Consider the following 23,694-nt stretch of genomic DNA (forward strand, 5'->3'; position numbering starts at 1 on the left):
AGATTACCCGCGGGGTAGCGCTTTCCACATTTTATCCGTCGTTACTGGGTTTGAGCAAAGCTACTGGCCAACTGAGTCGTCCGGGTGTCTGATTCTGCACAACTCGCCAAGCCACAGTGGCGTTGTCGCTGTAATGTTGGGTTGTATACAAGCCCCGAGATCGGACACCGCTAGCTGATCTGAACCTCCAGGGTGCAATATAAAAAGCGACCCAATGGTCGTACCGATGAAGCATTGGTAAAGCGTTCTGTCCTTCTTCCTTAGCTTTACGAAATGTCATCTCACCGAAAGAACTGTATCTACACCGGTCTCCTGGTGATGCTCAAAGTGGTCACTGCACAGACCTTCAGTTGGGACCATTCTCTCTTCACAACTAGTCCGCCAGTGTATCCAAGCCGTGAGTTAACTATTTGGTTCTGCATTGTTGTAGTTGTCTCCCTCTATATTGTGGTCCCTAGAAGAGAGCGCTTCGGCTACTTTTTGCCAACGTGTGGCTCTCGTATTACATTTGAAAAAAGCAATTTCTGTCGTTGAACTAATAGTTCATATAGCGGCCACTGCAGGTATCGGATGGGAGATCGCATTTGCTCAAGCAGGTGCCTTCGTTGCTAATCTTACCCTGGAGGAGAAGGTAACTCTTCTTACTGGAGTGGCTCAAGGTCCTTGCATTGGTCAGTGTTGAAACCGCGAACTATATAGCAGACAGTCTTACGTGACTTAGGCAACATTGCACCAATCCCTAGAGTCGGCTTTGATGGCCTTTGTCTCCAGGATGGTCCACTTTCTATCAGACAAGCAACTTATGCATCCGTATTTCCCGCGGGGCTGACTGCAGCCGCTTCGTGGGATAAGGGACTTATCTACAATAGGGGCCTTTATCTCGGTGCCGAATTCAAAGCAAAGGGCGCACACGTTGCGCTCGGGCCAGTCGCCGGCCCTCTCGGGCGGTCAGGATATGCTGGTCGTGGATGGGAAGGATTCTCACCAGATCCATATTTGACAGGTGTTGCCATGGAGCAAACTATTTCCGCGATGCAGAGGAGTGGCGTTCAGGCAAATGCAAAGCGTAAGGCCGCACTACGTCAGCACGTTGAAATGCTAACCAGCCGATAGACTTCATCGGCAATGAACAGGAGACTCAGAGAAACCCAACAATTTCACAGAACAATGTTACAATTGAGGCCGTTTCGTCGAACATTGACGACAGGACTATGCATGAGCTTTACATGTGGCCATTTGCAAACGCCGTACGTGCTGGCGTTGCTTCTGTAATGTGTTCGTACAATCGTCTCAACAGTTCGTATTCTTGCCAGAACTCCAAAGCATTGAGTGGCTTACTTAAGGAGGAGCTGGGTTTCCAAGGTTATGTGATGAGTGACTGGGGTGCTGTCCACGCTGGCGTAGCTTCTGTTGAAGCAGGTCTGGACATGAACATGCCAGGGCCTATCGGATTCTTCACAACGGAACCATCCTTCTGGGGCTCGAATCTAACAATGGCCGTTGGCAATGGTACATTGTCAGAGGTGCGCGTTGATGATATGGCTCGCCGGATCATGACACCTTATTTTCATCTTCGCCAGGACAAGGATTATCCGCCAATCGATATGGAGTCTGGAAATCTCAATATCCTTGGCGTTTATCCGTATTTGGACACCTTCAAATTTGAAACTGCCAATGTAGATGTCCGTCAAACACACGCACAACTCATTCGCGAGCTGGCCGCTGCTGGCACGGTACTTCTGAAGAATATTGACAATGCTCTCCCGCTCAAGGCGCCGAAAACCATTGGAGTATTCGGCAATGATATTGGCGATCCGACTAACGGTCTCTACACGCTCAGTATGAGTACAAATTTGGGCGGTAACTACGAATATGGTACTTTAGCAGTTGGCGGCGGCTCAGGGTAGAATCCTATAGTAGGTTTTGTACGACGACCATTCACGCTAATGAAACCTGTAGAACCGGACGACTAACGTATATCGTTACCCCACTGGACGCGCTGAAGAATCGCGCTGCTCGTGACGGGTCACTCGTTCAATATCTCCTGAACAACACGCTGATTAGCGATCCATCGATAGCTTTCCAGAGCATTGCACCCTCCCCTCCAGAGGTATGCCTCGTATTTTTGAAGACATGGGCGGCCGAAGGTGACGATCGCACAACTCTCCTGGCAGATTGGAATAGTACTGCCGTTGTTGAATCTGTTGCCAGTTACTGTAACAACACAGTAGTCATTACGCATACTGGCGGTCCCAATATTATGCCTTGGGCAAATCATCCGAACGTGACGGCCATTGTTGCTGCGCACTTTCCCGGCCAAGAAAGCGGCAACTCCCTGGTTGACATTTTATACGGCGACGTTAATCCCAGCGGCAAACTGCCTTACACTATCGCCCATAAAGAGGTGGACTACGCCTTTGCCGACATTACGAATTCTACCGACCTGCAAGAGACAGAAGATCCCAACGCCTGGCAATCTGACTTTAAGGAGGGCCTGTTAATTGACTATCGCCACTTTGACTACTACAACCGTTCAGTACTTTATGAATTCGGCTTTGGTCTCTCCTATACTAATTTCTCGATGTCCAACCTCAGTATTCGCAATGTCTACGGCAATAACATCATTACTGCCCGTCCACTTCCCGCCGCAATTGCACCAGGTGGCAACCCTACACTCTACGACGTCCTGTTCCGAGTTAGAGCTGAGATTACCAATACCGGTTTGGTAGCCGGAGCCGCGGTTCCGCAGCTGTACCTCTCATTGCCACAGATTGCGGGAGAGACACCTACGCCGGTTAAAGTGCTTCGAGGTTTTGAGAAGGTCAGCGTACAGCCAGCACAGAGCACGACGGTGTCGTTCGACTTGATGCGGAGAGATATCAGTTATTGGGACACTAAACAACAAGAGTGGATTATTGCGCCTGGTACCATTGAGGCACAGGCAGGCTTTAGTAGCAGGGACATTAGATTAGTAGCTTCATTCTCGCCTTTGTAAAAGAACAAGTCAGCGTTTGCTTGATAGAAGGGACCTTCCTAAGAATTGTGTTTGAAATGGGAACCAAAGGAAGGTAGCCTAGCAGGTAGATTGTCTTATCTGTTTTCAAACTGCGAGATGTGGGTCCAAATTGAAGGGTCCTGCTGTTATTTACTTTTGAATGTCACAGAAATCCAGAATATATCTATCAACTCACATTTAGGCACGGACGCTATATTCTCAGCTCTATAACAGTTGATTACCTTATGCTAGCTAAATTAAGGTTTTCTGAGCTGTGATAAATATCATCTATCGTTGTTTGACAATCAATTGGTTGAAAGGTGGAGGTCGTGCTGTTTAAAATTATGTGTATGTTGGTGCCTCGATCCCACAGATTTGCGTCACGTTGGTAGAGTTTTCCACAGACACTTGGTCGTATCACTAAAGACAGCTTAAGGAAACATGGGGCAGGGACTTGGAACGGAGCGAAAGTCATATTTTAAGCGTCCTCCGGTCAAACTATAAGCCGCTGCTAGACGAAGACGAAATATTATATGCCCATGTAAGGTAGAACGAAGCTGCAGTGCTTCGGGGTCAGACAAGTTCACTCTTACTTCTCTATAGCTGCAGGTTGATAACCGACTCAAATCAAGCATTACCTAATTATTTTGCTATCATATATCCCTCCAACGGCTCCAGAACCGTTGTTTGGTCACTCACCTTGTCTAGAAAGTGATCGGCATTGAACTCTAGTTGCCGACTGCCAATATCGCTCCTTTCAATTTCATGAAATGGCACCCCGTTAAACCGATACTATTTTCTGTAAAATTTCTCCTCACGGCTATTAATCCATTTCAATAAACCGATACCGATAACCTCGCTAAACCGATATGAAATGCCTGTAAACTTTACATCGACTTAACGGGGTTCTACTGCATATGGTTGACGCGTTGCCCTAAAATTCGAGTCTATACTCGTGTTAAATAAAGATTAATGATAGGTACCATAATTGAAATGCGATGGAACCTCGCTACTATATCCCTCTGATTGACCTGCTTCTATTATGTACTGTAGCTTAACGAGACGGACATCCACTCATTTAAGGTTCATCTTGCCGACGAATTTTGGGTAGGAATTGTTAACTTACAATGCGGGCAACAGAAACGTCTGCGCGACGGGCAAGGTTCTAATGCGCATCTTTGCTTTCAGAAACACTTGACAATATGCCTCAAGCAGTCGATCAATAAAGTCCAAAAAGAGTACATTATCGCATTCGGTGTATGTTACAACATGTGCCCAAAGCTTATTTCAAGTCACGTAATTCCCACTGTTAGACTCTTATGTAATCTTCATGAGCAATTGAGTTAGGTAGCGTCAATTGGTTCTTTACACAAAGTGACATTTGAACAATACAAAAGATTGGATTACCTATATTGATGAATTAGATCTGTTTTCGATTATTGAACCCGTGACCCAAAGGAAGGGTAGTATATCCTGCTTACCCGTTTACGAGGAATACACTGGCAGTCTGGCCCTATCTCTTGCTATCAAGAACAAGCTTTGCAATATCACCATGGTTTCCTGTGGTTTCCACCTGGTCCTAACGGTACTACTCATGCCCAATCGGTTCCGGAGCTTTTACGAATATTAAAGGTGCAGCTGCAGCAAGGAGACCGGCAGCCTTGCCCGTCAACTTCGGATCCTCGCCAATAAAGTAATTCGGAAATCCCACATCAAATGGCTTGATACTGTCCAGATACTCGATTTGCTCGGTCGTCAGTTTGATCTCCAACGCTTGAATGTTATCCTGAAGGTGCTCGACTTTCCTTCCGCCAACAATAGGAAACACGTTTGGAGTTTTGGAAAGGACGTAAGCGAGTGCTATGGCTGTAACAGATTCAATGCCATGTTCGGACGCGACTTTAGAAAGTGCTTCGCTCATCTTCACTTCATCTTCAGTCTGACCTACACCTATGAGACTCCGAAGGCCTTCACCTTTCTTCTTCGGCTCTTCGAGCGCCTTCTTGGTCTGGAATTTACCACCCCCAAGTACGTCCCACGACGCAATGAATGACGTGCTATGGGGATAATGTCACGTTCAAAGTCGCGCAGCATGAGATTCCATCGACCCTGGTAGATAGAGAATGGCATCTTCCGATGAGCTCGAGCATAAATGTTTGCTGCGCTAACAACCCATGCAGGCGTATCCGAGATACCGAGGTAGAGGACTTTTCCCTGTTCAACGAGTATGTGTAGACTATCCATTATCTCTTCGATTGATGTCGTGTGGTCCCACCAGTGAAGGTAGAGAATATCGATCCAATCGGTTGCAACTTTTTCAATGAATCACGAACACTCATATGAAGACTTCGCTTGTGGTTGCCACAATGATTCGGCGTTTTCCCTTTTCCCAAACTGTAGCCCTTGTATTCAGTTGTGAATTTGGTAACAATGACAATCCGGTCGCGGTTCTTGCGCTCAGACATCCACTCCCCGAGCCAAATCTCCGATTGTTCGTTTTGATAGTTATTAGCGGTGTCGATGAAGTTGCCGCCGGCTTCATAGTAAGCGTCAAGGAGCTTGAAGGATGTGGCTTTGTCCATGCTGCCCATGAAGTCGGACCAGGCGTCACCGATGGACATCGCGCCGAGCTGAAGTGGTGAGACGCGTATGCCCGCTGTCGAAGAGAGGATGCGGTAGCGGCCCAGCTCTGTGGGTGGCTCTGGAGCAGGTTTGAATAGTTCTGCCATTTGGAGAAATGCAGCGTTAACAGGTTTTGATCAGCTGGGGATTCAGAGTGGCAGATTGTAGGATTTATAACATTTTCACTATACCTACGTCATACACGTGGGCCAAGTCGACGGCGCGTAATTATACGTATGATACCGCGAGGAAATTATAATAGAGTTTGCAGCACGCATTATGATTTCCGGAGTGGCGTCTTGATGTCATGTAACGCAGAGCATATTTCTAAATGTTTGATCTTCAATGCTTCTTTCCTAGTAGTTCGTTCGAACTGTAGGTATTTCATGGCAGTCGAAGAAGCAGATTCTCTATACATATTTACATATAAAGCAAATGCAACTGAAGCTTTTCGCGATCTTAGAATAAACAGCTGAGCCAGTGAGCCTGATCCCATCTCCCACGGCATGACGATTGAAATGCGGTCACTAGTAGTAGGTCAAGTACGAATTCTTTTGGTGGTCCTGCGCGACGGGTGACGATGTAACTTTCTGAAAGTTGTCGTAGCAAGCGCCGAAACATAAGTATCTCCGATCAATGGATAATTATTCTAGACCTTAAGCCCGTACCGTTAATTAAGACTTAATTTTTTTCCTTCGTGCGAATTTATCGTAATAAATCTCGGACATTGAGCTGAGTGAACAAGATAGGAATACACTTCGCAGTGACCCAATGTTAGGTAGGGCTGTTCCCGATTTGACGGTTTGGCTTGTACTATATGGCGACTATACTATATAGTCAGCCTCTTCAGTCTACCGATACTATCGCCTATCAAGATCGGCGGTCTCTGGGCTTTGCCTATACTATATCGGCAAATCGTTGACTATATCGGTAAACCGGCAAATTTCTTAACCAGGGGTAGCTTCTGTCGAAACAATGTTCTCCGCTATCCGGCACCTAGGGATCCCCGGACGTCTTCAATCTTCTTGCCACTACATTACCCTTGAATCGTTTACCAAACCGTATATGCAGCTAGATAGGGGATTCTAGCCTCTAGAACTGGTTGATAGGCTATTTGAGAGCTCATATCCTTTTAGTAATGTGTACATTATCTCTATATCCAATAGATATCATTCATCACATCAAAATCATCATTGTATCCGCCATCATTGAATATCTCTTGATCCCTAGCAAATCCCGCGCCGCATTAAATAATCTCTCAGGGTTAGCAGGTCGTTTATGGCTCTGCGAAGACGGTGCGACACATTTGCCAGAATGACGTCAAGGATCCCCTGATCGCCCGCTAACACAGCGCTCAACCGTCAAAGTCTATGCTGGATACTGCTCTAATATCCACAAGCTCAGGAGAGTTAGGCAGGGGGAACACCTGACACCTCGAATGCGCCGCACTAGCCCGGAGTCAGCGTCGCACAAAGTTGGGTCGGTGTAAGATTTGCTGCACGAGGAAGTTGTGGTTATCGATTTGTTCGCGAGTCTTACTTGGAGTTTCCGAACTCGTCCGTCGGCCCCTGCTTCGTGCACAATCCATCATATTCTTACAACACCGAGATGGCTAACCCATCGGCTCGTGGCTACGCTTTGGGCTGCTCACTCGACATCTCTACGTATGCGCCTCCATGCTGTTGCTGAAATTGGTTTAAATAAGGCTGCTATCATCTTGCTGTACTGTCTTGTTGCCCTCCAGGACAATCACCGCATACATTGCCCTCGCACACTTCACACCCAAAGATAATGTTGGACATCATTCGAGCAAGTTTCGGCGGAGAGGTAATCCACCTTCTTTCTGGCGGGTTGCCTGCTGAAGAATCCTGACTAGCTACCTGGGTTTATCGTCCCGTCCACTTTGGAATTCCAGTCACAGACGATATTGTTCCCTTGTCGACCTTAAGCAGCAATGACCCAGAAGCTGCGCTGAAACTAGATGATGGGAACTCGACTCTGAGAGTAACTTTCCGTCGTCACCGTCAGCATCAACATTAGCCCCAAGCTATGTCCTCGATTGGTACGGTCCAGACGACCCAGAAAATCGCGACCGCATTAACGCTAACCCTCACTCAATAACTGGTTTCGTGTCGTTTCCACTTGATCGTACCAATCATCGCTAGTGGTCTCTTTTTGTTGGGCGGCTACACCATCTTCCAGGGTTGTGTTCAACTACCCGGCATGTCGGACCCGCGCTTCTTGGCCTCCGGGGTGAACGACTCACCCAACCTCGTTTATACTCCCTGACGATGGGACTCGCACCTTTCGCGGTGTCTCGGTTAAGTAGCTGATCTCTGATCTGTTCCAAATATGTTCCACTATTACTTTACAACTTGGCCTTGGCATGCTTGGCCACGACTAAACACTTAGCCTGCGAGGCGGTGGCATCGATTTTCAGGCTGTCTAAGTTTGTCATGCTCAACCATCAGTAATACTTAGTTTGGAAAAAGATTTCGTAGGTTTAGTCAGCAAATGAATATAACTAACTAAGCACTAATTAATTAGTTGTCTACATGGTTGCCAAATAAATTCCTATTTTCTGTAATAATAGGATGGTATCCGAATGATTAAATATTTACATTGGGAAAAAGCAAACTACAGGCACCTGCTCGTCACACAGCAATCCAAATCACCCCGGTCAGGCACTGCCGACGACTCATTGGCAACCAGTCGGCAGAAACAGGAAGAATTTACAGAGACATCGGCCGTTGCGACAGCGATCGTTAACTGCTTTTTCACGATGCGAGCCTCAGCCGTACACCCGAGCCTTACTAAACACTCATGGTAGCCATGCAGCGCCCACAAGTTATTTGGGTGCTGCAGAGCGCGTGGCAAGGTATCATCTATTCCAAGATCAGCACTGTAAACTTCCGCTGCTTGTTCAAAATGACCCTGCTCTACCAGCAATGCACCATAGGCATGTCGTGCTGGCTGCATCCAGCCCCATGGCTCGTCATAAGGAAGGACATCCTCAAGAAGAATAGACTTCCGCAGGTACTTAAATGCGGAATCAATATTGCCACGCCGGTACTCAAGCTCACCGTGCAGCGTGACCTCGGCAATGGCTAGAATATCCAGGCACTTATTATTGAACAATGCGCGCGTTGGCCTGACACGTTGCACAGCATTATAAAAGTGACCACATTCTTCGTCTGCCTCCTGAACCCTTCCGGTTGCAGCAAATGCAACCCCCTTTGCATAATGTATTATTGCTGTGGTCATACAGTAGAGGTCCTGATCATGCGGCAGGCTGAGGTTGAGAATATCCTCCCAGCGTCCAAAACGGATCAAAACATGTGCACGCATACTCAGAAAGCCCTCCAGCCAGTCAGCCATTGGTGGGGACTCGATGCGAAGTAAGCTTTCTGGAATCGATGCCTCTAGCTTCTCGACAGTATCTAGGGCAACCTTTGACTGTCCAGCAAACATTGCCGCATAAATACGAAAGTGATAGTCATGTGATCGATAAAGTGTATAAAAATTCAGCGGGCCCACTTTGGCGAGGAATTTCTCATCAGCACGGATAGCATCTGAATTTGAGGCAATGGCACGTCGGTATTCACCACACAGCACGTCGAGGTGTGTAGGCATGTGTTGTAGATGTCCACCGTCTGGGACAAGGCCACGAAGATGGTCAGCCATGGGCAGTGCAGTCTCGGGGGAGCCAGACATCTCCATAAGGTGAATATACATATGTAACAAGCCCGGATGCTGAAGCGCGTTCTCCTGGGTCAAGGCACGTTCAAGAACCTTCTTAACTTCCAGGGTGCGTGCTCCTTGTGCAGGCTGTCCACTGCGTAGATCCCATAGTTGCCATGGTGTCAGATTCATCAGTGCATCTGCATAGAGTGTCGCAACATCAAGATCGGCTGGGAACTCCTGGTAGACGATTTCCATTGCATCAGCGTATAGCTTATTCCACATGGAGCAGTTATCAGCAGGGCGTTCCTGTGGGTAGCGAAATTGAACAGCTTTAATGAGTGCCTGTTCGACTGGTGTTACATTTCTGGCATTTGCTTGAGCCAATCTAGCTGCGTGGTAGGCACGATTCAAAGTTATATTCAGGTCATTGTTGTCAAAACAACTCCATGGCTTGTTGTAATTCGGACCAAGACAATATGCCAGCCCCCAGTACGCCATTGCGCAACTAGGATCACTTGCAACTGCCTTCTCAAAGCACTCAGCTGCCTCTTCATGGTTGAAGGCATACGTCCATATGAGACCGCGATCGAACCAAGACTGGGCAATGTCGCTGCAGGTACTCAATGAACGGTGAAAGGATCCGAGGTCGTAATAATCGTCCAATGAGATGTCACGAAAATCCGTAGTTGGGATGCTCATTTTGACAAAATCGGTGTCCTGAAATAAGTTGATGATGGTATGTGATACAGCTCCAATGGCCCAACGGTTACCCTCCGGACTCACCCAGGCCATCCTGCATGGGCTAGGGTATTGAGTGAGCCTCACGCCAAGCGGCTACATTCTTCATCAGTCAACCGACACTAATGGATATGGTTAACGATCCAATTCTTCAGCGATATATAACTGAGCTTTACGTGGAAGTCCAAAGAATTTGGAGCGGCTTATCGTTTGAGTGCTTCTAAGCTGTGATCTTCATTAATTGGAACCAAGTAAGAGCATACAAAGGATTCATAATTCAACTTTTTTTAATTGCACACTATCAGATATTCCGTGCTCGTCAGGTAGGATAACCACAGTTTAGCGATAGGATGTCATCTGCAATTAATATATTTATTATACTTGTCTGTCAGAGCCCTAGTATATATCATGCTCTGGCCATCACGAAAAAGAACCACTGAAAAATCCAATCCTAGTAGGAATTGAAATAATAGTCGTTGTCAATATCCTCGAGGAGCGAAAGCTGTTTCGGTTCCCAGTCCAAAAGCTTGCGGGTCGCGGCACTAGAAGTTGGGTTGTCCCAGGCATAAAACAAACTCATCCAGGTAAAATGAGCGGGTGCCTCTTCTATGGTTTTGGAAACCAAAGCTACGTTGAGTCGTCGACTAATGAGCGAAGCAATTTCGCGAGTAGGAACGCCCTCATCGGCAGTAGCGTGCAAATAGGATCCTGGAGGGGCCTTTTCAACTGCCAGTCGATACAACACGGCAGCGTCGAGGCGGTGGACAGCTGGCCAACGGTTGTTACCGTCGCCAATGTATGCAGACACTCCTGTATTGCGGGCAATGCCTATAAGTGCCGGAACAAATCCATGTTCTCCCTCTCCATGCACTGATTGAGGCAATCTTATTACCGCTGAACGAACCCCACGTGAAACGTAGGATATGGCAACCTTTTCAGAAGCAGCACGCCAGCTGGAAGCTCCTTCCGTTTCAACAGGACTCTCTTCAGTGACGAGTTCACCTTTGCGAAGCATCAGGGTGCCAGATGTCATTACAAAAGCACGATTGGAACCTTCAAGTTCTTTGCACATAGTTTCGGTCGCTAGACGATCAGTCTTACAGGATTCTTCATAATTGTTCATGTCATGGATGAATGCACAATGGATGACGCCATCGGATTGAGCGGCTCCCTTTCGAAGACTGTCGAGATCATTGATATCACCGCGAATAACCTTGGCTCCAAGACTTTCAACCAAAGCGGCAGATTCATCCGATCGTGCAAGACCAAGAACCTCATGACCTGCTGCAAGAAGCTCAGGAACAATAGCAGAGCCAATAAATCCAGATGCACCAGTAAGGAAGATACGCATTTTTTAAAAACTTCTCCTCGAGTAATTGACTAACAGGATCTTGCATTTATTAGACGTAGGTCCTTGAAGGCGTGAACTGACATTTATAACTTATTCGGGGTTTGGTTTCGGACTTACCACAGATCTCCGCTCCGGGAGAACCGTGCCACGCTTCACGGAATAATTATGGCGATGTCAGCAAGCAAAATGCACAATGCACAATGCGCTTGAATTGACAGCACTCCTCAACGGCAGAGTGGAAGAAGATATATTTTGCAAATCAGGCATCCGGATATACTAAAAAACGTAATGGTGCGCAAGCTAAATCTAGTTTATTGTCAGAGCAAGCTCGGCGCTGTTTTAAAAATACTGGAGGCAAAAGCCTTGGCCCTTGTGATAAGAGATGATTATATTATAGTATCCCTCTCTCCATATTATATCTAACTTACAGTGGGGTGACATCAGTATTTGGCCACCTTCTACATGCTGAGATCTACACCCTAGACTCTTTATATCACTCTTACCATGACAATAAGAATAATTCTTGGGTGCCCTCCTAGAATAGTTAATTGTACTTAATAACTGAGATTTTAATTTCAGTGGAAATCGTTCCAGGGATCCCCCTGGCAAAGAAATGTTTACTCACACAGAGAAAATGGTCAAACACTTTCTTCACCCCACTGTAGATAGTGTACAGATTAAGACTATATCTTCTTTGACTTATTGGTTACAGGTTCTAGAAGGTCACATTATAGTACAGATTTCGAGATCTTAGTAGACTACCGCTCATTACTTCTCCCACAAGATTTAATAAGTCGCTGCTAATCTGTACGGATAGATTCGAGATTATATTAGGGGTCTATAGGATTGCGAATAGAGGTAGAAGGCTTAGAAAGTGTTCCAAGTTACCGACATCGCTTACTTAGAGACTCTGGGACACTCGGAAATGCTGACATTGATAAAGCATCGCGTTTCAAGGACGAGAAAAACATATTCTGCAATGTCGAAGGAAATCGTTAAACGGCGCACCTTACTAGCAATGCTACAAAAACAATAAACGTGTCCCATCGTCGAGTGCAGCGCGAGTTCGTCCAGTTCTGCTACCTTTTACACTCGTTGCACCGGGCTTTTGTCCCTTCTGCTTGAGCGACAAAAACAAAAAAGGCAGACGAAATAATTCAGCAATGGATGTTGACTAAAGCAACCCTTCTGAATCACGTTGACAAGCATTTGAACTCATTACACTCTTTCATTGCCGTCCCATGTCCACATCCTTGCTGCAAAGGCAAAGAGTATGTTGGCGTTTCCCACGTCCGACGTCAAACGTCATTTCTTTGATGCCCATTCAATTGAGGAGCCGCGGTCAAATTGTGTGGCGCCAAAAAGACGGTGGGATACAGACTGCAAAGAATGCAAGCCTACAACATCATGCGAGCAATAGCAAGGGGTAGATAATGGTCACGAAGAAGAACTTGGTGACACTACCCCCTCAATAAGCCTTTCCCTCTACTATCTATACAATACAGATTAATTTTGAAACGGATCAGTCTTGGATCATCATTGGGCCAGTGGGTTATTGAGCGTTCAGAAAGGTTGAAGAAAGAAGATCCATGAACCAGTCGTTGTCGAGAATTTCCTCACCGAGAGCGTCAGGAAAAGCAATGTCACTGGCATTCTGCGACGGCGGAATGATCGAGGACATCATGTCATCGAGGCCTAGCTTCGCCTCCCATTCAGATCGAAGAGACCGAAACATCTGTGCGGATCTAGAAAACACGTCGCCTTCAGCGCTGTCTCGGTTATCCAATCCAGCAACAACCGGCACTTGTTCTAGATTGCTGATCAGGAAATTTAGAATGGAGAGTGGTTTCGCCGTCTCCCTAGCCTGGTTCTTGTCCCACGTTGGATCGTCGAGAGTTACAAGCCGGTAGAGCGTTATTAGGCAGCGGACTAGCTGCGAGAAAATTGAAAATGGGAATCCAACGTAGCCATTGGGCGGTATGGCAAAAACGACATCAAACCAGGACATGATCGACTCGAACCCCTTACGAAGAGATTTTCGTTGTTGCGCTGTTATTTGATTCGAGGAGAGGAATGTTGCTGAAAGCGCGACCTCCAGTTCGATGCTATAAAGATGCAATAACACCACTGCTGTTGTGTGAGTGGTCCACCGGGTACTTTAGATCAAATGGGTGAAGGGGCAGCTCACCATTCTTTGGAGAAGCAGTAAGAAGGCAAGCCTTGGCATTTTCCAACTGCGAGTGGAAGTCTGGGATGTTTTCTGTCTTCTCAGGCCCGGCATCATACGATGTGCTCCGAGCCGCTTTCTCTGCAATGAGTTGCAATCGCACTTGTTGAACCAGACTCTCATCGTTGAGACATTCCTTTGTTTCGTCTAACATTTGTAGACATTCATCAAGATATGGTGTCCAATGGAGTGCATCGATTTTCTGTAAGAACGAAGATATTCTAGAGGAGAAACAACATCAGGCTGCGGTCTGGAAATGAACATAGAACGAGACGTACATTGACGTTACCAGGAAGCAACCAAGCACGGCTCTTCGCTCTTCCATTGTCCGGGGTGCAGAGGATCTCACGAATTTTTGGTGTAGACTGGAGGACATCACTGAGGTATCTTCGGGAACTGGCTTATTGAGACGAAGGTCAAAGACCAGCGATACTGCGAGCTGTGTGAAGACAGCCAGAAAAGGCTTGGTGTGGACTTGGTAGTTAGCCCTATGAAAGAGTGGTCAGTATCAGACACTTCCGATCCGGTGGTGACAGCCACCATACCAGCCAATGAATGTCAGAAGCCCTAGAAGAAGGTCGATATTCTTTTCAGACCGAACTACCATTTCCTGAGCTATCGTTTGCCGTATCCTGCTACCCAGTACTTGTTGCTGTGATGTTGACTTGGTGCTGACTGCCATGATGCACAGCCATAGGAAAGGTCGCTCCTTTTGGAGATTCTGAGCGCTGGTTGTGGATGGGATGTACACAAAGGGAAAGTATTGCAGTTTGAAGGTCTGGAAATGTGTAAGACATTCCTCTGCCTCCATTGGAGAGGGCTCGCCTGCATGATCAGAGCCTGGGGAGCTGGTTGTGGGTGATGTAAATGTTGGTGTATCGTTATGATCATCGCTTAAACAGTTCCAGCCTGACCCGTTTTCATGAGGATTGCGAATGGGAGAATTCATCTCCGCGGAGCCGGAAAAGACAGGATTAATTACACCTGCTCTGGCCGAAGAACTCGCTTTGGCTCCATCTGATTGTGCTCCAGCCTTCATCAGTGACATGAGGCTATCTATCTTTTCCTCGAGTCTTGTTGCCTTGGATACAACGGGCCTGTTGGCATGACGGCGTCGCTCTGTCTTTGCTGGTCTGCATTCTTTATTTGTCTTATAACATCTAATCATCATATCAACCGTCGTATCCAATTAGAATTAGGATGGACAGCCTACCGCTCACAAGGCTCACCGGATCGACGAACGATGCACTTGCGTTTGGACTGGGCACAGGTGGCGCAGGAGTGGCCATATGGTGCTGGAGTGCCAGCAGATGATGGTGCACTCCGGTCCATGACTGAGGTACGGGCGGTTGAGAGAGTCTATATAATAAGAATTGTCATCGGTAGTGATCAGACACGACTCTGTATGTGAACAGCACTGATGAGCAGAATCACTAATCGGCTTGTTGCTTCCATAGACCCTCGGATTGACGATTTTCCGATAATATCACATGACCGACTTGTTGCTCTTTGGATCACGTGGATGCTCTCGCATAGTAAGCCATGATTACTGCCGTGGTTATTATTATTGTTTAAACATAGCGAATGTGTGAAACCCCGAATGTTATAGATTATCCCAAAATCTGTAAACAAAGGATCATGTTCATCATCATATCTACCTGAATTGTTCAAAATTATTGAATGTACAAAATTAAACCGATAACTCCTCGTCCTCGGTCAAACAACATTATTACCAAATGATTTGACAAATTTGGATCACCGTTTAAAGAAAGAGAGACCAATAACAGTGTCCGAAGAAAAACGACCAAAGAAATCTACCTTCGTGATTCAAATTCTGTATCTTCAAGCCCTCCCGCTTGCGTCTTTACTAAAACCTCTTGCGATGTCAAGAAGTAGATGATGAATCAATTGTCGAGAAACCTCGCCTGTCTACCAATGAATGTGCTAGCATTCAGTTTGTCACCAAATTAATAAGTCAGCAATCGACCCTTTCGCCGATCATGCATTCATAAGACAAGCAGTGATCTATTTTCGCTAATCGCCGAAATCGCCGATGCAACATCAGGGCCTAATATTTGCACAGTCTCGATAACATCAACTCCTGCTCGACATTGTTACTGAATCTGGGGGCCACTATAAACTTGGAAACCCGTGAAAACATTTCTATACGTGACTAGAGACGACTTCTTCCGGAGATGCTGTGCACTGCGAAGGGGTGCTGAAGGTGGCCAACCAAAGACCCTATGATTATGGAATAGGGCTCTAAATCAAGTGCCTACGATAAAGTCTTCTTGGGAGGCTTACCACTATATAGATAGATTATTCAATCATCAATAATATATATTCTTCATTCTAGATAACTCCGCTGAACCTAATTTCAACAAGAGATCCCGAGGCTAGTCCAATAATTCCATGATAGAAGTGACATGATAGGAGTTCGAATAGAATTCTGATACAATTTAGCTATATAAAGCGATTGTGAATCAGATGCCTTCGCTTTACTTTCGAAATAGGAATCACAGATCCTCCGTGCGCAACGATGGTTCCCGAGAAATCGTAGCCGTGAACGGCCCCAGCTGCAGCACTATAGTCTAGCATCGTCGCACCGACTGGGTTGATTGCGACGGCTGCTGTCTTGACAATGACCATATCGGGCCCGAGAGCGGGAACCGCGGGATCATGCTGGATGGCGACCTTGCCTGGTCCTTGGGCCACGACGGCAGTCTGGTGGCGTGGCAACGAGACAGCCACAGAAGGCTTTCGAGGTACTCGAAGGACAGCTGGGTATGCTTTCTAAGTGGGAATTTTGTTTCTTTCTGACTCCTTCTTATGAGGCAGGCTCCGCTTATCTGTCACACTCCCACTGTGCACTTACATCCTGATGGCGAATTTTGGGAAACACCAGCATGGTGAATTGAGAGGCACGAACGCGGCGTGGGCTGCATCACGGCCTTTGCAATCAGATACCCTCCAAATCACCGAAGAAGTATCATTCAACCAACCATTTTGTCGCTGAAAGAGCCCGTGACCGAATACCGCCGAATGGCGTCGATCCAATGACTGGATAAGTAAAATGCAGTTTAGTAATTGCCCGAAAGCCCGAGTAGGCGGCAAAGCCCGGCTCTGCATTACCCAAACTAGATGAAAAAAAAAAGAGAAAAAGTGTTCCTGATAGCACATAAATTTGTGAATTGGATCGAATCATAAAATTGCCCCTCCTTCAACACCCAGCCATTTTAACGTGTAGCAACTATTCCCTGGTAGCGACTGGGAATATCAGTCCAATTAACCGGTCCTTTCATAATATTTGTAAAATATTAGTTCCCCCCGAGCTCATCTATACCTCGTCTCCGCCGCCGAGGACCCCCAGAAGAAAATTGAAGTGTCCAGTTCTTTGTCTTCGTGATGTCCACCATTTAAGCCTTTGACACCGTGTTCTTCTTCCTAATATCCTTCCAGCCCATCGCCCACGAGAAGAAGAAACAGCCGCATGCCATGCCTGTCGTCAAGTAAAAGACACGATCGACGCTCTTGGCATACGCGATCACCACATTGGCCAGGTCTGATCCAGAAAGATCCGATCGGAATCCCGTAGCGCCAGCATTGATGATGGTCTGGGGATCCACATTCGGGGCATATTGCGGCACGAGAGTACTGAGACTGTTCGTGAAGATGGTGTCCGAGAAACTGAGGAAGAGGGCTCCGGCAAAGGTTTGGCTGAACATGACTAGTGCCGTAGCGACAGGAATCTGGGGAGGAGGAAGCACATTTTGGACAGCGATGATCGGCTGGGGTTGAGGGTTAGTGGTGGTCACCGGATCTATGGAATGGCGATGAAACTCACTACTTGTAAACCCAGGCCGCGAGCAGCTCCGAGGATAATCTGGTATCCGATCCATTTTCCGGTCGATGTATGGGGGGCCAATGTAGACAAGAGGCCGTTAGCGATCGCCATTCCAGCTGCACTCACGACGATGATCGGTAGATAGTAGCCCACTCTTTCAACTAGAGAGATGTCAGTGACGGCCGTTCCCCAGTGGAGGTAATTTAGTTCAACGCACCAATCTTGCCAGAAACAAGGGCCACGAAGAGGTGAGCCAGAATACTGGGAAGAACATAGACACCGCTCATCGTCGGACTCGCCCCTTTGACACCCTGGAAATAAATCGGCAAGTAGTAAGAAGCACAGAAGATTTGACCCATCAAAAGTCCGTATGCAAGACTGCTCGACCACACAATTTTCCTGCGAATCATGGAGAAAGGGATCATGGCTGCATCGCCCTTGTAGTAGTCCCAAGCTAGGAAAGCAATAAAGGTGACACCGGCACCACAAAAGAGTCCGATGACTTGAGAACTGTGCCAGGTGAATTGGTTCCCACCGTATTGGAGAGCGAGCAGTAGTTCGATCGCGGCGGGCGCAAAGAGGGCAAAGCCGATGAGATCAAGTTTTGGGGGAAGCGTTCGAATGGCCGATGTGAACTTGGCCATGGGGATTTGCTCGGGGATGCGGACGAAGGCTAGCAATATTGCAACGAGGCCACCAATAGGGATATTGATGTAGAAACCTGGAATCAGAACGGGGGGGTTAGAACTAGTCAAAAATATGGTTGAGAGAAGAAGAAAGAGAGACGGAACTTACACCATCGCCACGTGGTGTACTCTGTTAATGCACCACCGATCAAGGGTCCAGCAGCTAGACCAACTTGTGATACTAGATCGAACGTGAATATTAAGTCACTGAAATCAGACATACGGGAACTTACCACCCATAACAAGTCCAAGAATAGCTTAGAATGTGTCAGCGACCTCATCAACGACAAAAATAAGGGCAATGGAGCATACTCGGTCTTCGTGACATCGGGACGCATCCAGAGATGATGGTAAAAGCACCATTCAGGATTCCCGATGTTCCCATTCCCGCAATTGCTCGTCCAACAATCAACATTTTGGAGGAGGTGGAGACGGCGCAGATTAAGGAGCCAACTTCGAAGACAAAGAAGAAGCCCATGAATGTCCGCTGTATGAAAAGTCAATAGTATTCTCGGAAAGTCGCTAAGAAATGCAGGATGACTGACCTTGGCATCCAGATTCATGTATATCCTTCCGGTTAAGGGCTGAAGTGCCGCGCTACAGCAAGTTTAGCCACTCGGAATCGAGGATTGGGACAACCAGAGAACATACCATGCAAGCTGATAGGCACTACCGTACCAGCCGACGTCTGCCAGAGAATGGAATTGACTCGTAATACGAGGAATGGCCTGAAATCAACGGTTAATAGTGAACCGTCGCCCATGCGCCCTCTTAACCCCTACCGTGACCACAATTGATGTATCAAGCAACATAAGAAGAGCCACGAGAGTGACGGCGGTCATGATCATAAACAACTTCCAGCCAGTAACCCATTCATACTCCTGAGCTGGGAGCGGAGCAGGAGGAGCGGGCTCGGGGTCGTCGTTGGGTTCTGGCTTCAGGTCGTTCGATGAAGGCGCCGAGAGTTCCTTTTCATCATGGTTCGCTTCCAGCTCGGCGGGTTCTGGCCGTGTTGGCGACGGGGGTGCTTCTGCTGCCATTTTGTCACGATCTTAAATACGACTAGAAGATAAAAAGGCTGTCTATGCGCCGGAGGTAGTATAGATAGAGAGTAGATCCAGCGCGTAATGGTGGGATGTCAATCGCACCAGTCCTTCCTGCTGACAAGTGACCCAAGGACTCGTAAAACACATGGTAAAAAAAAGGAGATATGGGGCCAGGAAGCTCATATTATAAGTACCGCAGAAGATAGCTGTAGTCCCAAGAGCTCGTAATCCCTGCAACAATGATAGGGCAGACTTATAAGATGTGCGGATTTGAGCGAATCCCGCAAGTCCGAAATCCGAAATCCGCAGCCTGAAACCCGCACTTTGATGAACGGATTGATTTCGAATCACGACGACGCAAAGCAAACACATTTGTAATTCGCGATTGCCCTTGTAAGAATGCAGGCGCAATTTGTGTTGTTATCATGTCCCTCGGGTTTGAAAAACCGCGACCCCGGTTGCCCCGGTTTCAGGATCCAGTCCATCAGCCAACTGAGATGCGTCCAGATTTCAGAATATAGAGGTGGCTGTCAGCCTGGATGAGGGAAACTTGCTCCGGAGTCAGGCCCGTATAGGAAAACATCCCAATCTAATTCATGTTAGAGACGGCTCTCGACGGCCCCGGAATTGCGCCGGACGCCAACTTACCTGTGAACAAATATGCTCCCAGTTTCCAGGCGTTCCTAGGGAAACCAATTCGTCGTGGAGCGCCTGGCGCAATTGTTTGATCCCGGAACTGATCTCCCGAAGATCAAGCAGCCACTCTTGAAACAACTCCGGGGTTGTTAGAATAGTTCTAGAGATCAGGCCTCGCTGCAGACTGACATTTGCTAACAAACGCGCCGCACGTCCCAGGGTTAGGGCCCCGCCGTGATTCACGGTCGCGGTTCACCATAGTAACCAAGGACCGACAAGGCAACGACCAACGACCGACAGGCCATCACCGACCACCACCACGACGACGACGACGACGACGACGACGACAGCGACCTCCTACTGGTGTAAGCGTGTACTCTGTAACATCAAACCGCCTCTCTTTTGCTCAGTCAGTCAGTCCGACTGGGAAGGGCAAGATCACAACGACGGTTAGAAATAAATATAATAAAAAGCCAGGCATGAAAATGAAAAGCAAAGAGCACTCAGGAGTAAATAAATAAATAATGTATAAATGTGGGTTTAGGTGGCAAATAGTAACAATAATTTAAATCTAATAAAAGAAGGGCACCACAGCGCCGGGGTCCTTACGCCGAAGCTGGTGTGCTCAAGTAAATGTAAATGCCGCTTGGGTAGTTTGCGGTGGTTAGAGGGCTGATGATGCGGGCATTAAGGCGATGAGCAGCAGACATTATGTAAGGTGACCCTGTTTTTTTGGGGCCAAAAGTCGGAGAGCTGACTCACTATGCGTACCAGCACATTTCCCCCTCTCTGCTCCACATCCCCTGATTGAGCCGTGCGGTTTTTCCTGATAAATCATCGCACTGTTAGCACATAGTTTGTCGCACAGTCACCGCTTTGCTTCTTTCCTCATCCTCCCACTGATCCACAAGTATCCCTTGACACATCAAAGAAAGAAGATGGCCATGTTGACACCCGTTTCGGTGACTTTGCCCGAAGACAAAGTACCGACTAAGAAGATGGTCAGAGACATTATCGGCACATTCCTGACGAAAGAATGGCCATCCGTGGATCCAGAGACTCTGACCATGTCATACCATACATTCACCAACGCCCACTGTCGCGTGGAGCGACCGAAGCCGGCTACTGGCACTCCTGTTGAGACATTGAAGGTGTTCATCAAATTCCATAATGAGACCGGGACGGACATTGAAATCTTCAAGCATCTGGTACCAAGTAAGCAGGAGGAAGCACTACTCTCCTATGAGTACGGTCGATCCGGACTGGGAGCCAAAGTGTACGGATTCTTCAAGACACAGGATGGCACACTCGGGAGGATCGATGAGTTCCTGGATGCACGTAACATGGAACCTGAGGATGTTGAGGATGCGGTCATCCGAGCGGATGTTGCTAAAGGACTGGCGATGTTCCATGCCATGAAGACGTCACTGCAGAAAAAGGCAGTGGAGCAATACTATGAAGCCGTCATCAATGGACTCAAGAAGTACCACAAAATGGACAAGTTGAAGGCACTTGGTAAGGAGGGAGGAGTCAGTGTGGACAATCTGCTTGACTACCACTTTGGGGCGAGGTTGAGGAAAGTGGTGGACAAGCTGGAATCCATAGGAGGGAAGGCAGGATGGTGTATTCATGACATCCAGTTCATGAACGTCTTGGTGAAGAATGAATCGAAGGAAGGAGAGAGCAAAGTTGTCCTGATTGACTTTGAGTTCGTGATGCAGAACTACCGAGCCTTTGACATCGGTGGACACTTCATGCAGAAGATGTTCAAATGGTTCGACGAGGAGAGCAAGATAGCAAATTGCAAGAAGTACACGGAGGAGGAGAAGAGACACTTTTGTGAGGAGTACGCCAGACAGTGGAACAAACTGACCGGTGATTCGGATACCGGCGACCAGGTGTTCCTGGAAGCCGAATACGGATACATGTTGGCCATCACTTTTGATATCCACAACATGCTGTGCTTCATGAGTGGAGAAGATGACAAGGATCCCTTGAACCTCCTCGGACTCAACAAACTGTTCGATGAGTTTGTGGATCAGTATGCCAAACTTGAGTTGGAAGATCCATGATACACACAAGATAGTCTCAGTCTACACGTCAAGCTACGGTACTGTATCAAGAAGCCCCAAAGTCTTACATCTCATGTGCTCTCCTCCATTCTTTTTTTTGATGCCTCCTCTTACATGTGGGCCAGTGATCAGTTCCACTCGTTATGTCTGTCTCTTGGAACGTGAGTGACACAATGACTAAGAGTACGGCGAGCCGGTTGCTCTAGCTCTGAAGAGAAGGTACGACTCGTTAGTATTTGAAATGTATAATACAGAAAGCTATTTGCGGCCATCCACAAGAAATCGGAGAAGGAGGTCTGGCAGAACTACCGCCGCCTTTGAATAGCAGCCAAACCTTGGACATCCTGGGATCCATTAGGCAGGCAGAGATTCTACTGCTGAATCCATCGTCTAACAAGTGGGCTACCAATCCAAGGCTGACGAGGCTTGACCAGAACGCGCTTCAAGCCAGCGCTATTAAGGTTCCTGTACTGCTCGAGCTAGCCTGTGACAGATGTCTCCGCTAACCACAGGCTCCGGTGTAGCAGAGCATTTACCAGGTGATACCAGCCCAGCAGGTCTTGGCGAAAGAACGCCGCCTGGACACGACCGCACGACGGACAGCTCTTCAATATCATTTGACAGGCAGCTCCCGTCGCTGTCTCAAGGTGTGCCATTACAACGATCGTGCGAGCAGTTGTCGAATGTGCGGTCGGTGTACAAGTGCTTCTGCCAGCTGAGCGAGTTAGTCCACCAGTCTCTGTACTCCCTGCACTCGCCGGGTGAACGGGATTTGTTGAGCATCTACACGCAATACTCAGCTGGTACGATCGAATACCAGAGGTGCTGCGGCTCGGCCACAACGATAACCCCCGCCGTGCTGTTTGCCCAGTTAGTCAAGCGGACATCTACTCTTCGTGCGGGAACCATCACTGACTCTACGGCAGCATGTACTACCACTTTGCGATCCTGTTGCTCTTCCGGCCCTTGATCAAGTTGCGCATCGTCGGGTCCAAGGTGTCACCGCGAGACGTCTGCTCCCAGACCGCGGACGCCATTCAGGGTCTTCTGACGTCCTACACGCGGCTCTACACGCTCCAGCGTACACCAGGTGCCTTTGCGCCTGATTTTGCCCTAACCTCGTCCATCATGCACCTCGTCGTGGGCGCCGTCTCCGTTCAGACGGGCGCGCTCGAGTCGGAACAGGACACGACAGTCAAGATCGACCGCCACGTCTCGGATATCCTCAGGCAGGGCGTCGCCGGTCATGATCGCGCTCACGAGATTGCTACCGAAGCGATTGCACGTCACCGGCATTTGGGTTTGCCGCTGCGTTCGGAGGCGCGGGATCGGCAGTGTTTCCATTTATCACCGGTGCCATGGCCGAATCCAAAGGCGTCTGGGTCCTACAGCCACTGATCGTGGCATTGATTAGCACGATGGTCGTTATGTGGGTGACGGTTCCCACATTCGAAGAGACTGGCTTGCGCGAGAGGATCCTTGGCGCGCTCACTGGTCGAAAGAGGCACGAGAGCGAGGGTGGCAGTGATTGATTAGCAACTTAATATATTATAGGTACTATCTGCAGAGGTTGCCCACTCCAGCCATGTACTTTTGCGGCAGTCCCACACAGTACAGTCTGTCCATGCGAGGCTTCACACGTCGCATTTCTCCCACACACAAATCGGCAGTGCGAGCCTCCAGCGAGCCCAGCACTAAGGCAGCCGAAGTATGACACACAGCCCAAAATCATTGACATTCTCAGGACACCAAAGTCCCTTAGGTCCAGCAGGCACGCTCGTCTTAGATTGGGA

General features: G+C 47.9%; 9 protein-coding genes across 9 annotated transcripts; 3 read left to right on the forward strand and 6 right to left on the reverse strand.

Moving 5' to 3' along the window:
- The first annotated feature begins 216 nt into the window (after nt 1-216).
- Nucleotides 217-3,172, forward strand: POJ06DRAFT_204384 (glycosyl hydrolase family 3 N terminal domain-containing protein). The gene is made up of 5 exons (XM_056185337.1): nt 217-397; nt 552-671; nt 722-1,066; nt 1,114-1,903; nt 1,960-3,172. The coding sequence occupies exons 1-5, from the start codon at nt 274-276 to the stop codon at nt 2,993-2,995; spliced, it is 2,415 nt and encodes an 804-aa protein (XP_056047083.1). The 5' UTR covers nt 217-273; the 3' UTR covers nt 2,996-3,172.
- Nucleotides 3,173-4,583: 1,411 nt separating this feature from the next.
- Nucleotides 4,584-5,724, reverse strand: POJ06DRAFT_293495 (NADP-dependent oxidoreductase domain-containing protein; the record flags this gene model as incomplete). Its single annotated transcript, XM_056190431.1, has 3 exons — nt 4,584-4,984; nt 5,050-5,307; nt 5,331-5,724. The coding sequence occupies 3 exons, from the start codon at nt 5,722-5,724 to the stop codon at nt 4,584-4,586; spliced, it is 1,053 nt and encodes a 350-aa protein (XP_056047084.1).
- A 2,390-nt stretch (nt 5,725-8,114) lies between these two features.
- POJ06DRAFT_217144 (uncharacterized protein) lies at nt 8,115-10,000 on the reverse strand (the record flags this gene model as incomplete). The annotated part of the gene is made up of 1 exon (XM_056185549.1): nt 8,115-10,000. The coding sequence occupies one exon, from the start codon at nt 9,998-10,000 to the stop codon at nt 8,255-8,257; it is 1,746 nt and encodes a 581-aa protein (XP_056047085.1). The 3' UTR covers nt 8,115-8,254.
- Nucleotides 10,001-10,217: 217 nt separating this feature from the next.
- POJ06DRAFT_242505 (SDR family oxidoreductase) lies at nt 10,218-11,494 on the reverse strand. The gene has a single exon (XM_056186231.1). The coding sequence runs from the start codon at nt 11,388-11,390 to the stop codon at nt 10,491-10,493; it is 900 nt and encodes a 299-aa protein (XP_056047086.1). The 5' UTR covers nt 11,391-11,494; the 3' UTR covers nt 10,218-10,490.
- A 1,448-nt stretch (nt 11,495-12,942) lies between these two features.
- POJ06DRAFT_264466 (uncharacterized protein) lies at nt 12,943-14,665 on the reverse strand (the record flags this gene model as incomplete). The annotated part of the gene is made up of 4 exons (XM_056189009.1): nt 12,943-13,517; nt 13,579-13,838; nt 13,896-14,105; nt 14,163-14,665. 4 exons carry the CDS (start codon nt 14,663-14,665, stop codon nt 12,943-12,945), a joined length of 1,548 nt encoding a protein of 515 aa, XP_056047087.1.
- A 1,280-nt stretch (nt 14,666-15,945) lies between these two features.
- Nucleotides 15,946-16,525, reverse strand: POJ06DRAFT_284529 (uncharacterized protein; the record flags this gene model as incomplete). The annotated part of the gene is made up of 2 exons (XM_056190164.1): nt 15,946-16,410; nt 16,493-16,525. The coding sequence occupies 2 exons, from the start codon at nt 16,523-16,525 to the stop codon at nt 16,081-16,083; spliced, it is 363 nt and encodes a 120-aa protein (XP_056047088.1). The 3' UTR covers nt 15,946-16,080.
- Nucleotides 16,526-16,915: 390 nt separating this feature from the next.
- Nucleotides 16,916-19,316, reverse strand: POJ06DRAFT_5538 (major facilitator superfamily domain, general substrate transporter). Its single transcript, XM_056191203.1, has 9 exons — nt 18,930-19,316; nt 18,799-18,875; nt 18,693-18,744; nt 18,460-18,634; nt 18,381-18,404; nt 18,257-18,328; nt 17,679-18,182; nt 17,462-17,622; nt 16,916-17,405 (listed from the first exon to the last, which is right to left on the reverse strand). The coding sequence occupies exons 1-9, from the start codon at nt 19,185-19,187 to the stop codon at nt 17,034-17,036; spliced, it is 1,695 nt and encodes a 564-aa protein (XP_056047089.1). The 5' UTR covers nt 19,188-19,316; the 3' UTR covers nt 16,916-17,033.
- Nucleotides 19,317-20,630: 1,314 nt separating this feature from the next.
- Nucleotides 20,631-22,171, forward strand: POJ06DRAFT_242512 (kinase-like domain-containing protein). Its single transcript, XM_056186232.1, has one exon. The coding sequence runs from the start codon at nt 20,768-20,770 to the stop codon at nt 21,899-21,901; it is 1,134 nt and encodes a 377-aa protein (XP_056047090.1). The 5' UTR covers nt 20,631-20,767; the 3' UTR covers nt 21,902-22,171.
- A 10-nt stretch (nt 22,172-22,181) lies between these two features.
- Nucleotides 22,182-23,433, forward strand: POJ06DRAFT_284539 (uncharacterized protein; the record flags this gene model as incomplete). The annotated part of the gene is made up of 3 exons (XM_056190166.1): nt 22,182-22,771; nt 22,828-23,201; nt 23,222-23,433. The coding sequence occupies exons 1-3, from the start codon at nt 22,395-22,397 to the stop codon at nt 23,431-23,433; spliced, it is 963 nt and encodes a 320-aa protein (XP_056047091.1). The 5' UTR covers nt 22,182-22,394.
- Between the last annotated feature and the right edge of the window lie 261 nt (nt 23,434-23,694).

Source organism: Lipomyces tetrasporus (genome assembly GCF_029532465.1).
Source record: "Lipomyces tetrasporus strain NRRL Y-64009 chromosome Unknown POJ06scaffold_1, whole genome shotgun sequence".
NCBI classification, from domain to species: domain Eukaryota; kingdom Fungi; phylum Ascomycota; class Lipomycetes; order Lipomycetales; family Lipomycetaceae; genus Lipomyces; species Lipomyces tetrasporus.